At 41.9% G+C, this 17,563-nt stretch overlaps 1 protein-coding gene across 3 annotated transcripts in view; it reads right to left on the bottom strand.

Annotated features, from left to right (window-relative positions):
- LOC138491479 (ephrin type-A receptor 3-like) overlaps positions 1-17,563 on the bottom strand; it is a 642,080-nt gene that overhangs the window by 182,954 nt on the left and 441,563 nt on the right. For 2 of the 3 annotated variants that reach the window (XM_069617995.1, XM_069617997.1), the window contains exon 9: positions 4,347-4,432. In XM_069617995.1, coding sequence (XP_069474096.1) covers positions 4,347-4,432 — 86 coding nt within the window. The remainder of the gene's footprint in view (positions 1-4,346; positions 4,433-17,563) is intronic. The other variant, XM_069617996.1, reaches the window with a different exon arrangement.

Genomic DNA, 17,563 nt, shown 5'->3' on the forward strand with positions numbered 1-17,563 from the left:
CAACGTGATCGCCTTGGAAGCAAAACGACATGGAGCAACACAGGTTCGATCCCCGGGTCCGTGCTTAGAAACCTGTGGGTAATAAGCAGCGTTATAAATAATCTATCATATTATGTCATGGCGAGTCCCACTAGTTCTGTTGTCCTCACCTTAAGTGGCTCAGTAAGAAAAGAGGGGGGCGGGACATTAGTGGGAGTTAGTGTGAGGCAGATGCAATACCTGCAGTGTAAATGTGTGCCTTCTGGAAGTACCCAGGTTCGGGTGTGCTGATGTACTTGCTATAATTTTGGCACGAACACCTGGGAGCATGATATTGGAAAGGGAAAGCCCAAGATTTCATAGAAAATAGTTCCTTTTGGTCAGGCTAGACACAGATTGGGGGTGGGGTGAAAGGGTTGAAGAAGAGTGCTTGGTTATAGTTCCATTAGTGTTGATGTGCAAATGGTTATGCCTGTGGCGGCCATTTACGTGAGATTTGTGTCTGTAGTGTAAGGTGGTACAAGATGTTAGAGGGGAGTTCATTAGTCAGGGAAAGAGGGAAGCTGGCCTTACATAGCAAATCAGTTTAGCATGCTCCCTGCCCACCTACCGCTGCCCTCTTGAAGACATTTCACTTGCTCACATTGCCATGGTCAAACCCTCTCATCCCCCTTTCTAACTTCTCTCTCTCTCTCTCTCTCTCTCTCTCTCTCTCTCTCTCCCTCTCTCTCTCTCGCTCTCTCTCTCTTTCTCTCTATCTCTCTCTCCCTCCCCCCCCTCTCTCTCTCTCTCTCTCTCTCTTTCTCTTTCACTCCTTTCAATGCCATAAGCGACATGTTTAGAGTTATATGTGGCAAGATATTTGGATTCATGGAAAGGGCTGTGGTAAATATGAGTGATGAGGTGTTGGTTGACAGGCTGATTGCCACCTCGAACCTCACTCTAACTTACTCAGGTGCTGTGTGATGTTGTCAGCTGAGACCTTTGCCCATCGTAGCAACGCCTGTTAGAGGTCTAAGGGTGCAAGAGGAGACTGACACAGAGGTGGCATAGTGATTGTTATATACTTTCATTCACCACGATAATAAAAGAGAAAAAATAACTTTCCCTACTTCTATGAAGGGTTTCCCTGCCCCAACTAAAACATTAAAGGTTTTTTTTCAGAATGTCCTTTTAAACTAAAGACTCCACCGCCCTGTGTCAACATCTCTAATTATGTCCCTCACACTTATATCTAAATTAGAAGGTTGTGTCACTGTCCTTGGTCCAGGAGATTGACTCCCTTCTCCTGGAATGGTTGGCACAGTTTTTCTTGCAAGTTCTAAACCAAGAGGAATGACTCCCTTCCCCTGGTCCCAATGCTACACAAAGGATTGCAAATCCTACAGCACTGGGTATCAGAAAGTTCACTGTTTCCTTGGATTTTCTCCATGGATCTAGACTACCAGGAGAAAAACTCCCTTCTTCTGGAATCTTGGTTTCACAGTCACTGTACCCTCAGAAATACTGATGATCATTGTTTTACTGCTTTACTTCTTTCCCAACAGTTCATGTACAAGTATGACCTTAGAACCAGGTTTCCACAGTATAGCCCACTTGGCCTCCTGGCTTACCAAGTGCAGCCGGAAGGAAGATGACTTGTATTTTTCCCCTTGTTTGGGTGTGGGTCCCAGACCATTATTTATCTGTCCATGTATCTTAGAATACTTTGCTCACTCTCCTGCCAGGTAATGCCACAATAAAGATGACTTCACACAGATCACTGGGTACTTTCAACAAAACCGCAGCAAAGCGGTCTTGCATTTTTTCTCCCCACTGAATGAAGCAACGCTCCCTCCTCTCTTTCAGATTTTAGCAAGCATGTAGAGACCACACAAACGCCAGCTGTCCCAGGTCCAAATCCCAGTAACATAATAAAGAATTTACTGACTGAAATCACAATATTTTTCTTCTTTTTCATTCTTTCATTTTTTTATTTTGTTATTTATGATTTTGTACTTTCTTTTTTACTTCTTTCTTCAGTTCTTCGCCCAATCTCTGGTCATTTCTTTCACCGCCCCTTTAACTTTCTTTTTGTCCATTCATTTTCTATCCCTTTTAGTTTCATATGCTGTGTCTTCCTCTCACCTTACCTTCTATATTTCTTGAGTTTTGGAACTCTTCACAATTTCCAAATGTCCTTGCACTTATCTGTTTTCTCCCATGACCTTTAACTGGTTTTCTCCTTCCCACTTTAATTTTCTCCTTCATACCTTATCATTAAATCCTTCCCTCATTTCCCTTTTCTCCTTTTCACCTTTGTCTTCCTCTCCATCCTTATTGCCTTTCTATCTTGATTCCTTATTCCCTCTTACTCTTCCTTCTTCCCTAGTCATTCTTTTACTCCCCTACTTCCTTCCTTCCTGCCTTTCTTCCATTAGCCCCCCTCCCCTCATTATATTTTGCAATATATTCCCCTTTAGGGTTTTTCTTAGGGTTTTTCTTGCTCAACCATTCTCTTTTTTTTCTCTTTCTAATTACTCCCTCTAGGTCAATCTTTTCTATTTCTTACTCTTGTGTTGTATGTGTTATCCCCCATGTGCAACGTTTGGCTCCCTCTCATCCCTCACCCTTTGACTATTTACATTTATTTTATTTAGCAGTATTTTTGTTTACAAAAAAACCTGTTCTATGAAAACAATTCACATACAATTATAAAATCCTGATATCTTTACAAAAACTTGTAGCAGGAAGAAATAAACATATTGGTTTTCCATTCATTATCCAGGACCAAAGGGAGTCCATCATCAAACAATCATGGATTAGTGGAAAGACCTTAAACTAGTTACAGTGAAGATCAGTCATTGCTGAAAATTCAACCACAAAATGTTTCAAAGATTCTAGTTTTTGTTTACAAAATCCAAAGTTTTAAGTTCACAAAGCATTTTTATTCCTAGCTCCAACTACTTATTCTGAGAGCAATAAATTCACTCTAAATTTCAAGAAGGAACTTGCAACATTTCTCTCAGAGACTTTTAAATATATTGTTGACAAACTTTACATTTGGGGAATTGCAAAGTTAATTCCCATGAGATATTAGGTTCATTAGGCATGCACAGTTCAAACACATTCCAGAGAACCACTTTTTCAAATAAATTTTCCTTTAAAAGACTCATTTTTCATAATGTTTTGTTTAAAATGTCATAGAGCATTTTTTATCCTACTGATACCTTGGATTTTGTAGCCCATTCTCCATCTATAGTTCTTCATGATACCATTTCCAAGTGCCCAATGCACTGGGCCCAAATTGGGGACATTTAGTGTGACAAAGTTGGTCTCAATACATGCCACACATGCATTAGGACTGTACAGCAGTGACGCAGACAGAACCCGAGTTATCCAAGTGATTGTCAGGGGTACCGGCTGGTACCATTGGTAACCTCTAAGATCCATGCTGAAATGTGTTTGGAAATTTAAAACTGGCATTTCATGTGACAGAACAAGCCTAACTCCACATGGGCGCAGGGCTGCCCCATCAAACTTCGTGTATCTGCCAGTATTTATGTGAGGGTCGGGTTTTCATCTGCAACGCACTTGTGTTCACTGTGCAGAGCTACTTAACCTCTGTTAAGAAGGGGACATCTGTGTAGTGCCTGCTTCTCACAGGATGAGATAAGGAGTTTGCTATTTTTACTTATCGCATACTGCAATGTGTCAAACATCTGCTAATGATGGATTGATACACATTCCTGGTTTTCCTTCCACGTAGCCCAGCTGTTCCTTCCAAAGCGCTCTACTTGGTATTCTGAGAGTTGCAATGCCTTCTTTATATCTGATTTACTCAATAGTACCACTAGTATCTTTTAGGCTGAAACATAAATATATGCAATACTGGCAAAAAGCTCAGCAAGTTAATTTTAGGGATATTGGTCCAGTTACAATCTTCATTCTTCCGTGTTTCATAAACTGAGAACCATTGACTTGGATGATAGTACCACCGCTTAGTACGGAGCTGAGAAGTGTGCCAAGTGTGGCATAAAGAGTTGCGCAAAGACGTATACTATTATTCAGTACTTAAAGCAATCAGAGAGGCAAAAATGTAAAAAAATTGAAATAAACCACACCCACCAATAGGAAGAAAACACTTGAGAAAGCATTGTTGGCACTATATACACATTATATCCAGTATGTAACATAAAAAATGCTTTTTCTCTAATGTTCTCCTTAGAAAACAAAATCAAGTGCCTATTGATTAACCATTTCATTATATTATTTGCCATTAACCAATGAAACATACATTTTCCCATGAAAACGATAATTTGTTTTTTGGTGTTTAGTAAAATCATTTCAGAAGCAATGATGTAGAACATTGAAAGGGTGGTCTTTACCTCTCCCATGCTGGAACTGCATCTTCTCCTCATCTGGGTCCTGCTTCGCCTTGATGTAGCCGCAGTGCCTGCGGAAAGGAAAACCACTACGAGTAGTTACTAACAAACCAGCTGCCGTTCAGCTACATCGTGATATACCTCCATCCTACCCCTTAACTCATCGGTAACTATGATACAGTTCAAGGTATGGGTGAATCACATCAACAAATCATGCTCAGCCATTGGGATCATTCTCAATGCCATAAAGAGACCACAGCTAGATCACAAAGGACATTCAGGGGCACCGTCTGTATGAGAATGATATCAGAGTTCCACCAGGAGCCTTAAGTGTGAAGACTTGTTTACAAAGTTGCATTATGATCCTGATGTATGAAGGATGTTATTGCAGAAGATCTTCACACTTTCAGGAGTGGAATGGGGCAGTTGCAAAAACGACAGCGAGAACGCTTTAAGATCTGAAGTACGTTAAAGCATAGAAAACGCAAGAAATGTGTTTTGGTCAGGTCAGCCTGGGTGAGGTCTTTGAACTTTGATGGTTATTGTCTGTCGTTTCACGGCAGGACGAACTAGATGATGCAAATCTTTGACAAAACTCAGTCGTAACTCAGTAAAGTTCAAAAATAATAAAAAACAGGGTAACACTTTATTACATTAGATGAATGGATGTCAAAAATATAGCAGGTTTTAAATACTTCAGATCACTAACTAACAACGTCATAATGAACAGGTACAACATTTTTTGGGTGGAGAAAAAAACACATTTCTAGAACTTTGCATTTAAAAGTACATGACTGTTAGGGTTAAGCAATTGGCCACTCTGGGTTTACGAGCCTAATGTGATGCAAGAATGTCCCTCTGTGTTGGCTTGTGCAGTTCTTCCCAAACACTGGGCCCAACTGCAGTTATACAATCATTTGCTTTCAATGGTTTAAGTCCACAATCGTCTCAATGGGTGATGCTGCAGCAAGTCCCGACACTGAGTTACTTAACATGGAAGTTAATATCCGAATACGTTGCTATACTTTTCAGCAACATCATTGCTTTGGAAGGGTCTGTACATTTCCATCCAATGTTTTAGACTTTCTGTAAGGAACCTTTTTTTAAATGTGAAAAAACCAGGAAAGCAAAGATTTGACCAAAATCTGAAAACAATGGGGGTGGTACGGCACAGTCATAATCCTTTGGCTGGTGATAACCCTTAGCTCTCAAATGTCTCACTCTTTAGAGTCAATGAAGCTGCAGTACTGTTGTACTGTTACTATACATTATGTTGTCTACGGTGCTGTGTTATCTTGCTAAAATAAATTACTCTGAGGGAATTTACTTTGAAGGCATTAGTTTGAAATTGTTCTTCGATTTTTTATTTTTATTTGGGGTGTACCAATCCCCCTTCCCCTTCACTACCACCTCTATCCCAAACCTCACCCCAACCCCTTTTTCCCACTTAACCCATTGTGACGAATCAACTTACGGGCACCAGTGGTCCAGGCATGAATATCGGTTTCCAACCCATCAATCAGCCCCGCACCTCTTGTACACCAGAAGGGATCCAAACAGATTAGAAACACAAGCACATTTTAAAACTTCTTGTCCAATTTTGGTAACGTGGATGGCACGGCAGGCTTAACTCCGCAAGGTCATGGATCGTTGATTAGTTGCAACACCGCGAAAATACAAATATTACACAATGATAAACGGAACTCTCCAGTCAAGGTTGTATAAAAACATCTTCTTTATTATTATCACTACATACAGTTCTAGCACACTACAAAATACAACCCCCTCCCCATTGTCTGGTAAACACACCCAATACTCAAATCACAAGGATGTCAACCTGCACCACACTGATTCCTCATTAGCGTGATATGCGTATGTGAAAGTTTTTTTTTTTTTAGATCTGCCAGTCTTAGGTTGATAAAGTTATAGTACAGGTCTAATTTATACATAAGGACATAGCAATACCCATAGCATGCTGATGTGTGAATGTATCTGGAGGTCAACGTCCAGTAAGGGTGTCTAGCTGGCAGCGTATACATGCAACTTTATAGCTGAAATGACCTATTCTGCTCTCACATTTCAAGTAGAAGGGGTTTTCTTGCATTTTTAAAACCCTCCATCATATTGATGATATTTGGCTCAAAGTACTTGATGCACAAAGAGCTCTGGTGCTGAATTGCATGCACCTGCTGCCCTCGGATTACTTTGGAGCCTAGAACCCTCTTGACTGGCAGGGGAAGGTATGATCATGCAGTGTAATCATAGGCATGTAGTGAATGTATTGTCCACTGGTCCACGTGTCTTAAGTGAAAATGACTTTATGTCCCACTGACTGATCTAGTAACTTGCCTCACTATGAAATGTACTCTGTTAGCCAAGTGTGCTACTTCTCTGTGAAAAGTAACACCAAATGGGAATATTCCTAGCCATGATCGCCTGTACCCATAAAATGACAGAAACAAGGATTTTCATTAAAGGAATATGGCAACAGTACTGCCAAGTTGGCATTTAGTAAGTCCACTCTGTCGTGTGGTGTGATATTTTTGTCCATGGTCAAACAAATCCAGCACACTAACAAGTCGCAAATGAATATCACTCCAACAAGAGAAGATGGGGCTCAGCATCAGGAAAGCCATCAGCACAGCAGCAGTGTTTTCTGGGTCAATGGAACCACTAGTGGTTGCATGGAGATTGCTATATGGTGGGAGACCCGCTGTTGAGATTTTGTAAGTTCAAACCACTCCTGGGCCTGGTGCAATATCATATGGAACTGCAAACATTTAGTACTGGCACACAGTATTCTTGAACAGAGTGCAGATGGCAAGACAGGTATTTTTGTTGTCCTAGCTTTGGATTTTAATGCTGGTCGTAGGCATGGAATTCTGTTAAGGAAATGTCTCCAATAGAATTGTCATCTCAGTCTTCAAGCTTCTGTACTCTAAATATGATACCTGACTTTCTATGTCCCACCCACCTATTATGAAGACTTTTTGTGTTAGAATTTCCCTGGGCAATTCCCCTAACCTAAAGGAAAACATGATTCTGCCTGCCCAAACCATACCCTGAAACCAGAGGAACCCAAACCACTAACCTCCCCTTCCAAACATGTATCTTTTATTTTAGATTTATCAATCCACAATCACTCAACCTCTACCAGAACCACTAGGAAGGAGTTTGCAAGTATAAACACCATTACAAGCAGGCCTAGAGACCCAAGCGACTCCTCTCTGATGAGGCCTAACAAGGCCAAAACAAATCTCGGGATGCTGGTGGTCTCTTGCAGAAGGGATGTGACCTATCAGTTCGGGTTGGACTGCCCCTTTTGGGATGGGACCAAACCTGATCTGCACATGATCTTTCCCCTTCTGTAATGGCTTGGCAGGCGAAGAACGATGGTCTGGAGGGTTGCCCAGAGCAATGCCAGAAGTGAAGATTCATTCTAAACCTTCCAGCCATCACCTCCTTGTTTTAGCATTACAAGCAGCACAGCCTAACCCCTGCAGCACTCATGAACTTTCCAAGGCAATCTTATGCAGGCCCACAGAAGGTTGCGCAGGCACCTAATCTGACCAATGATGGTCTGTAACAATTAGTCTCATCTCACAGCTCAGCAATGGAATTGCACATCTCTCATAAACTAAAGTAAGTCACAACCACTTTCCACGTTTATAGGAGGAGTACTCTTATCAATACACAGCCGAGTTCCAAGACCATAAGAAACCACGTAACCCCATCCCCACATCCCCTCCTAGCAACTCTCCTGATAGCTTAAAAACACCTCTGAGTCAGCAACACTGTTCCACTTAGGGAGGTTCTACAAAAGACCCTCTTTGGCAAGTCTCATACGAATTGCAACCCCTCCTAAATCAATACCCTGCAACAATTTCCCTCTTCACACACTTCCATTATTTTGACTAACAATAACCCAATATCCACAGCAAGTCAAACTCAATCCAGCAACCCACTAAACAGCATGAAAATCATTTCTACATCAACCTCAAACAGCACTATCTCTCATCATACTTTCGAAACATTCAATCTCTTGCCAGTCACAAAAGTTATGTTGATTTATACCGTGCACCGCTACCACCCAAGGGCAGTCTCCAGGCGCTCACGTGGGTCTGCAAGAAAGAGGACAGGATTAGTTAGTAAAGAGAAGAGTGACAGGATAGGTCCAAAGCCAAGAGAAACTGGTGTCTGTGTATGTTGGCTTCCTTATAGTTGGTTGTGTGCACTGGCTTATTGTATCTATACGGGTAAGGTACAATGCCTGGGTTGTTTCTATGTGACTGGGTGCACTGGCTTGTTATATCTGTACAGGTATGGTCAAACTCATGGGTTGTTTCTATGTGACTGTGTGTTATGCAGGAGTGTGCCTGTGTGTTTTATGTGCAGATTGGATGGTATTTCAGGTTGTGTGTACTGGCTTGTTGTATCTGTATGGGTAAGGCTCAGTGTCCAAGTTTGTTGTTGTAAGCTTGTGTTACTTGTACTGGGTGTGTGTTAGTGTATAGGTTGGCTAGCACAGTGTTTGGTGGTGTGTTGGAGGAAGCAGGAATGGGGTGGTTAGTACATTGGTTACTCTAAGTTCTTCTATTTGGCTAATCCACACAATTCTATATAATGATACGCATGGTTAATTTCAGAGTCTATCTAAATGTGACACGTGGCTAATCTTCACAGACCTATCTAAATGTGATGTGCGGCTAATCTTCACAAATCTATCTAGGTGTGATGCGTGGGCAATCTTCACACATCTATCTAGGTGTGGCGCCTGGTTAATCCTCATAATTCTGTCTAAGTAAGAAGTGTGGGTTGTCCTTGCAATTGCTAAATGCACAGTGTGGCTACATGACACAATTAGGCTAACGGCAGAGGCTAAAAGCAGAATATGGCTACATGGCACAAATGGGCTAACGGCAGAGGTTTGCTACCCGACACAGGCTAAAAACAGGTGCAATTGGGCTCACTGCGTGTAGGCATATTATATTAGTGAATAGGAGAGGTGAGGTTTTACACAAGTGGAAGGAGTGCAGGATATGGCTGGCTAACATAAATGGGCTATAAGCGAGTTGAGGCTAACCTACACGATTAGGAAAAATGCAAAATAGAAATACCTTAGATAGGCTGTATTTATAATATGTAATCAATACAATAGATATGCTCTTATCTAAGAGTAACAACCTGGCATGCTCTTGTTCACTGACACCTAGCTGAACACTTAATAACTACTCCTCATTAGTTATGCCATTTTCGCAGAGCACACAATCCAAATAAAAACAGATTTGAATGGGCTGGGGCATAGCAGTACATTTCGAAAATAAAAACTATCTAGTAACCCCAATTTCAATGCATCACTTTACACATCTTTGCCTTCCATCCTGAAACTCTTCCCATCTTTTTCAATCTCTTTTCTTTTTAAACTTTACACACTCAACAATGGTTTATCCCTCTACTAGACTTCCCAGATGCATGATCCTCAACCTATAGGCTGTAGCTCTTCACCTATGTAGCTCCAAACCTTTGCATATCACAGGGCATAGACAACAGCATATTCTCTTCCCAAAATCTCCTTCAGTGCATGACTCCACACTTTCTCACTGCTCTTCCCACTGAATGACCTGTGCATTCTCTTTACATTAAACATCATGCCGAGCTAGGAAGAAAATCAAGATTGTAGAAGAACCTATCTGACTTTTTTAGGAACATGACCATAAAAATATCACTCTTACTCATGTGCTACTTGCAATGGATGCCTTTGACCAATGGCTTGTGGATTATTAAAGTCGTTTTCCTTTTAAACACCTTAAGATCACAAACACATTCACTTAAACAGAGATGGTTTTGCGAGAAGCTGAGAATGCTTCAGGCAGCTAGCAGAGGCCCCATCAAATGTTAGAGAACGCACTGAAATCTGAAGGATAACATTGCCCTTTTAAAACAGAGAAAACCATATGCTAAAATTGGCAAATCCAAATCCTGCTTCCTTTCCAGCACACTCCTTAATGCTGCTAATCCACAAACAGAGATTTTCAGAATTATTGAAAAGTTCATGAATCCTTCTGGCCCATCATCCTGCATCCGTCCGTCCTCTTAGCTCTCTGGTAGACTCGCCCTCTGACCCCTTCTCTCCAGCATTCTTTAAAACTCTGGGAATGCCCATACATTGCAGAAACTGCTAGGATTATTAATAAGGTATTGTTTGACTCAATGGCGGTTATATCAGAGTTCAAGGCAGCCTTCTGCAAACCACTGCTCGTAAAAACATGCCTAGACCAAAATGGCCCTAACAATTTGCAGGCCATCTCCACCTGTACATTCCTCACCACACTAGCCGGCAACATAGCATATGCGTAGTCAATGATATTCACCAAAGACAGTAATCTTCTAGAGCTTGTGCAAGCTGGCTTCAGACCTGGCCATAACTCAGAATATGTACTCCTGTCCATATGGGATGGCCTCAAATCAATTTACTTTTTTTGGAAGGAACTATTGTTAGATGTATATGTGAAGAGATTATGTAATGAATTGTACATTTCTCTGTTGTATCTTAAAACAATTGAAAACATTTTTTTAGGGATTTATTTAGACTGACTGAATGAATGAATGAATATTTGGATGCATGTTTTATAGAATGCTTTCATAATTAAATTGATTAAAATGTGCAATGTTTTTGTATTTAAATCAAAATAAAATGAAATAATGATTTGATTTGTTTAGATTTCTGCCCTCCTTCTCCTAGTTAGTCCCGCTCTCCTGGTACCACCCTGTATTTCACTCAAATCAATGTGGGACAAAAATCAGCGCAGTAGCCCTGACAATCTGACTTTTCAACATTTAACCTTGTAGAAAAGTGATTTATTGAACCTCAGAATACGAGGAACCATTCTAAACGGGATAATCTTCTTCCTAACCGACATATGTGAGTGAATAATTACTGATCATTTCCAGTCCACCTTCACAAATGGTCTTTTTGGCATTCCTTAATGGGGCCTGTTTATCAGCCCCACTAACCAACCTCTGCCTATCTCCACACCTCACCTTCCATAAGAAAACATAAGAAAACACAATCTCGCCATTCACAACTATGGTTTGACACTCAGCTTATAATAAACATTTCCAATAATACAGCACCTTCTACTGACATATCGAACAGCATTTACAAAATGGCTTTATGGTTCAAATACATCTGGCAAGCCGGCCTTTTTCCAAAACCTTGCAGCATAGAACTCACATTCAGCCCTTACGTTCTCACCGCCACAGGAAGTCAACAATATAAGCACCATCATCGATGCAGACCCTACTCTTTACCCACAATCACAACAGCGGACAGACAAGCTTTAGCCCGCATGAAAATCCTAATCAGAATGTTCCCTTTTCCAGGCACTTAAACAGAAACATGCTGCCATCATTGAGTCATCATCTCGAGACTGGACCATGCTAACATTCTTTACCTGCGCACTCACACCATAGCCAGACCCTAAAAAGTCCAAAATGCAGCTACACAAATGGTTCTGTGCCTTGGATTCAGAGAACACATCTCACCAGTCCTCATCTCCGCCCATTGGTTCCCAATAGGATGGATAATTGCATTAAAACACTTGGATTACATTCAGAGCTATTCATGGAGCAGGACCAGAGTTTCTAAAAATGAACTCAAAGTACACAATCCCTCCTGTACACTTAGGGAATTGTCACAACTGACACTAGTACTAACCCACTTCCCCAAAAAGGAATTAATAGGAATCTCTTTTACCGACCTAGCACCCAAACGATGCATTTTTTCCGATATGATATGATATGATAGGTTATTTATAATGCGCTTAATACCCAGAGGTTTCTAAGCGGGGACCCGGGGATCGAACCTGTGTTGTTCCGTGTCACCTTGCGCCCAAGGCGAGCACGTTGCCCTCTGAGCTATCCTCCCGAGACATCAAGGCTAACCCGACATACTTAGGATTAAACAAAACAATACAAATCATCTTTTTGCCTAGCAATGATGTATTGCCTGACAAGACTGCACCCGCATTTGAACCATCAACATTATAATGACTCTCTCCCAGTGACTATTAATTATATAACCTTCCACCTCCATGTCCTGCAAATTTCCCTTCTGTCTCCTTCCGCTGGAAAAGGCAGTTGCTCTTCCATTATAGGTTCACATACAAATGATGCCTGGTAATGAAATGATTAAAAAAATATATATGTTCATTTTATGTATTTTTATTCTTACACGAACTCAGTTGCTTCCTTCACACAATTATAATTGTTTGAGTTCATATAGACATGTTCAATGTGTACAACAGAATGGCTTCCATTTTGTAGTATCTCATTCTTCAAGATAACAAAAAAGTGCGATGGCACTCTATGTCCATTCTGGGCATCTGAACACAAAATACATTATGGACGATCTCTAACTTGTTTAGACTTGGACAACATTTTCTATCCAACATCATTCACTTGTATCTCAAGCTTCAAAGCATGACACTCGATTGTACCTTAGAACCTCCACTTTACTCCACACCTAATGTGTCATCCATTCATGCACAAGCCCATGTGGCCATGTCTACTTTATTAAATATTTGATCAAATACATATTATATTTTACTATACAATCACCTGAAGGGCGAGTTGTAAAACTATAGTTCAAGGATAAACTACCCTTTGGCCCATGAGTCAGTTAAACGGCCCCACTTTGCTGCAACTCCACCTTATCAGGATAGTGCAATCCCTCTCTGTATAGCTAATCTACCTTAAAGATCATGGTGAATGATGCCTGCCACATAGTCTTTGGAATGTAAAGGTAATCAAAATAAGCTCATCAAGTCTCCTCTTCCCCCCCCCCATGCTACCCCTTATCTCAGGCCTTCTCCATCCATGCATCTCTACACTTTGCCACCGACCCTTCTGCCAGCTTGCTTGCCAAACCCAGCCCTCACCAGGATACTGGGATTGTTCTTTACAAAATAATATGGTGAAAGCCTCAACGACACCCCACGGCCATGCATTCACATTTCTCGAATCCAGCACGCAACCACACACCTTCTATGTCTATTTCCTAGCACTGCCTGGTCTAGAAAAAGTCCCTGCTTCAAATCTACCTGTACTCTTAATGATGCCTACTATGTATGTAACCAAATACTTAAGATACCTCCTATGTATGTAACCTACGCCGTGATAGGGTTTGGGCGTGTAATCAAATGCAATAAATAAATAATTAAAATAAACATTACAGACATGTTTTCTCACGCGGAACAAGAACTAATTACAGTTAAAAATCATGCAGCCATACTACCAGACCATTATCCATTCTATCATCCCAAAAGCGTTCCCTATTCATATGTATCATCCATTCTCTAATGTACATATCCTATCACCTCACACCACAATCCTCTTCTTTAATATATACAGGCTAAGGTTTGGAGACATCCTGGGGGTCATAGTTCACCACCACTCATAGAAGGCCTGGGGGATGACGGGTGCAGTGCAAATGCTACTCAACAACCTAACACAAAATAACCGTTTGTCTGGTTGCTAAGGTGATGGTATAAGTGAAGGTAGTTTCGGTGGGATTGATGAGACTTACTGCTGTTTTGTACTTTCACTTCTTTCTGGCTTTGTTTGAAAGACACTGTGCACAGGTGAAAGAGAAGCTCTCTCTTTCCCGATCATCTGTGTAACTGTGGCAGTGTCCTTTTCCTCTTCTTCCTGCGCCTCCTCACTATCAGTGGGTTCCAGAATAACTTTTCCTTTATGGAATAACTTTTCCTTTATCTCAGGGCAGCGTCAAGCTCTCTTGCATGCACGATACCGCACCATGCTGTGTCTTCTTGCTCCTTTTCATAAATGGATCCAGGCTGCATTTCTAGCCCTTCTGCCCCACAGCGAGTGAACAACTAAAACTCCACAGAGTGCAAAGCTGGACCTCAACATGTACTGAAGAAGCTGATGAATGCACAATTTCTGTGGCAGAAAGCAGTTACCATGCCCGACACCCTCCACCTGAATGCTCACACCCTGTCACGTGTTAATGTCAGCAATCAAGGTGTTTACTTCTCATTCCACTGACAAGAAATGTCCCTGGCATGTATGCCACACAAAGTGGCCATTGGAATGTCCACCTCCTTAGTAGTAGTAGCCACTAGATGATGGAATGTGGTGCACGTCAGTTTCAGCACACTGAATATATTTCCCTCCTCAAAACATTGGATGTTTTGTCTTCGCTCAGTCACTTCTAGTATGTTCTCTCATTACAGAAAGGTACCACGCTTAGTAAAAGCCACTGAAAGTGTTCCCCTGTGTCCAAACAATTGTTCAATTTGGTCTATTTTAGTCATTGCTAACAATGCACAATTTCAGTCACCTACTGTATTTCACTGACTCCAAACAAATGCATACTTTCTTGGTTGTTAGACACTTCTGGTATTTGACTTGCCACAAAAAGATGGCACACTCAGCTGTAGCCACTGAATGCACAACCCTGGCACGAAAAATTATGTTATAGTTTTCTCTTTGCTATACAGTAGTATTTTGTGTTATCACAAAAACAGGACACATTCAGTGATGGCCACTGAACCTTTAACTTGTCTCCAAACAATAGTATCATTTTGTCTTTGCTACTAGTATTTCGGCTCATCACAAAAAAAGATGGCAAAAACTCAGTCTCATTCACTGAATGCATTCCTCCACATGTGTCCACAAGTATTTTGGGAATTGTATCTTCACTACTGGTAGTTTTCTTCATCAGAAAAAGAAGCCACACTCTGTTCTAGTAGCTTTATGTAATATCCTGCCTGCCTACAAACTATTCTTTGATTTCTTTGATTTTTTACCTTACACCTTAGTTATTGACAAGCAATGCCACATGGCTGTAATGTCATGCAAGGTGGTGACTCTGATTCTCTCCTCCGTAATAGTGAAAAAGGATGCCCTATATTAGTTCAAATGTTGAATCTGCCACAGTTATCTCTGACTCCAATGGTTGATGGAGGTCTCTGATGACAGGACAAAAGACCAAGCGTGTCATTGCTGTGGTTACATTTTGGCGGAGTGGCGGCGAGTGGCAGTCCTGCAGTGAACTCTCTACGTCCAGTCTTTCTCCTAGTTTTACTGCTGGGGGTGTGTTTCCTGTTACACCTCTCACCATAAAACACCATTTACCCCGCGGAGCGGCGCGGAGTGGCGGCGAGTGGCAGTCCTGCAGTGAACTCTCTACGTCCAGTCTTTCTCCTAGTTTTACTGCTGGGGGTGTGTTTCCTGTTACACCTCTCACCATAAAACACCATTTACCCCGCGGAGCGGCGCGGAGTGGCGGCGAGTGGCAGACCGGCAGTGAACTCTCTACGTCCAGTCTTTCTCCTAGTTTACTGCTGGGGGTGTGTTTCCTGTTACACCTCTCACCATAAAACACCATTTACCCCGCGGAGCGGCGCGGAGTGGCGGCGAGTGGCAGTCCTGCAGTGAACTCTCTACGTCCAGTCTTTCTCCTAGTTTACTGCTGGGGGTGTGTTTCCTGTTACACCTCTCACCATAAAACACCATTTACCCCGCGGAGCGGCGCGGAGTGGCGGCGAGTGGCAGTCCTGCAGTGAACTCTCTACGTCCAGTCTTTCTCCTAGTTTACTGCTGGGGGTGTGTTTCCTGTTACACCTCTCACCATAAAACACCATTTACCCCGCGGAGCGGCGCGGAGTGGCGGAGAGTGGCAGTCCTGCAGTCATGTCAGGCAGGTCGGGCTCGACCGCTACCTTACCATCTAAACCACAGTTACTTGACGTTGAAGACACGACAAGTCGATTTCTAAGGAGTAATGCCAAACAGTCTTCTATTGCAGAGATTGCAGAGATGGTAGCTTACGCGAGTGATCGTGAGTGGATCACACCTAAAGAAGCATCCTTTCTGACCTCCTCCCAGGAACGGATTCCATGTTTATATGCGCTTCCGAAAATACATAAAGACACCCGGAACCCACCAGGGCGCCCTATCGTGTCGGGATGTGGCTCGATACTGGAACCCATTGGTAGATTTATTGACTATTTTTTGAAACCCATCAGTATAGGTACCAGATCATACCTTCGCGACACAACCCATACCATCCAAGTATTTGAAGGCCTCCCATTTGATCCTACCTCTCAATACCTAGTCACCCTTGACATCAAATCTCTCTATACGTCCATACCCCAAGAGGCTGCCATTGATTGCATTTACGAACACCTGATCCACAGGGGCACACAATCTAGGGTCCCGGCTGAATTTATCATTGAACTTCTGACATTAGCCTTGAGTAAAAATTACTTCATGTTCAACAAACAATTTTTTCTACAAATTAAGGGTACGGCCATGGGGGCAACATTTGCCCCTAGTTTGGCCATCCTATTCATGGCATCCTTTGAAGACAAATATGTGTACAACCAAATTAATCCATGGTTGGGACACATACACAATTGGCAGAGATATATTGATGACATCATCTTTCTGTGGTCAGGGGAGGAATCCTCCCTAGGGGACTTTTTGCTATGGCTTAACGCCTGTGATAACAACATTCAGTTCACAATGGAATTTGATCACCAGACTATCCATTTTTTGGATTTAGAAATATCCAACATCAATAACAAACTTGCATGTAACCTCTATAGGAAACCTACAGACCGAAATACTCTGCTCCACTTCAGAAGTGACCACCCTCATCATGTTCAACAGAATTTACCATACGGACAGTTCCTTCGCATTAGAAGGAACTGTACTTCGCTACCAGATTATTACACACACTCGGATCAACTGACGGAAAGACTTCATCAGAGAGGATACCCTAAAAAACTGGTATCAAATGCCCAGAAAAGAGCCAGGTTCACCAATCGAGACAGCCTCGTGACACCTGAGCCATCACGAGAACAAACAACTGAAGACAGGATTACATGTGTCATCACACATGGACCTAACTCATTTCAAATTAAAAGGTCCATCCAAAAATTCTGGTCTATAGTGAGGCTAGTGTTACCAGAGGAACCGCTTCCCAGATTTGCCTCTAAGAGAGGGAGGAATATTAAAGAACATTTAGTGCATTCCATGCACACACGGGATGGTGTCAATACTGGACCATGGAATCTACGTAAAATCACTGGGCATTTCCCATGTGGATCATGCTCCGTATGCAAATTCACAGTAAAGACCAAGTCCTTCCTGATTAATGGGAGACCATGGACTTTGAAACACCACACGAA

This window comes from Ambystoma mexicanum, chromosome 10, assembly GCF_040938575.1.
Source record: "Ambystoma mexicanum isolate Mex_15411 chromosome 10, UKY_AmexF1_1, whole genome shotgun sequence".
Lineage (NCBI taxonomy): Eukaryota > Metazoa > Chordata > Amphibia > Caudata > Ambystomatidae > Ambystoma > Ambystoma mexicanum.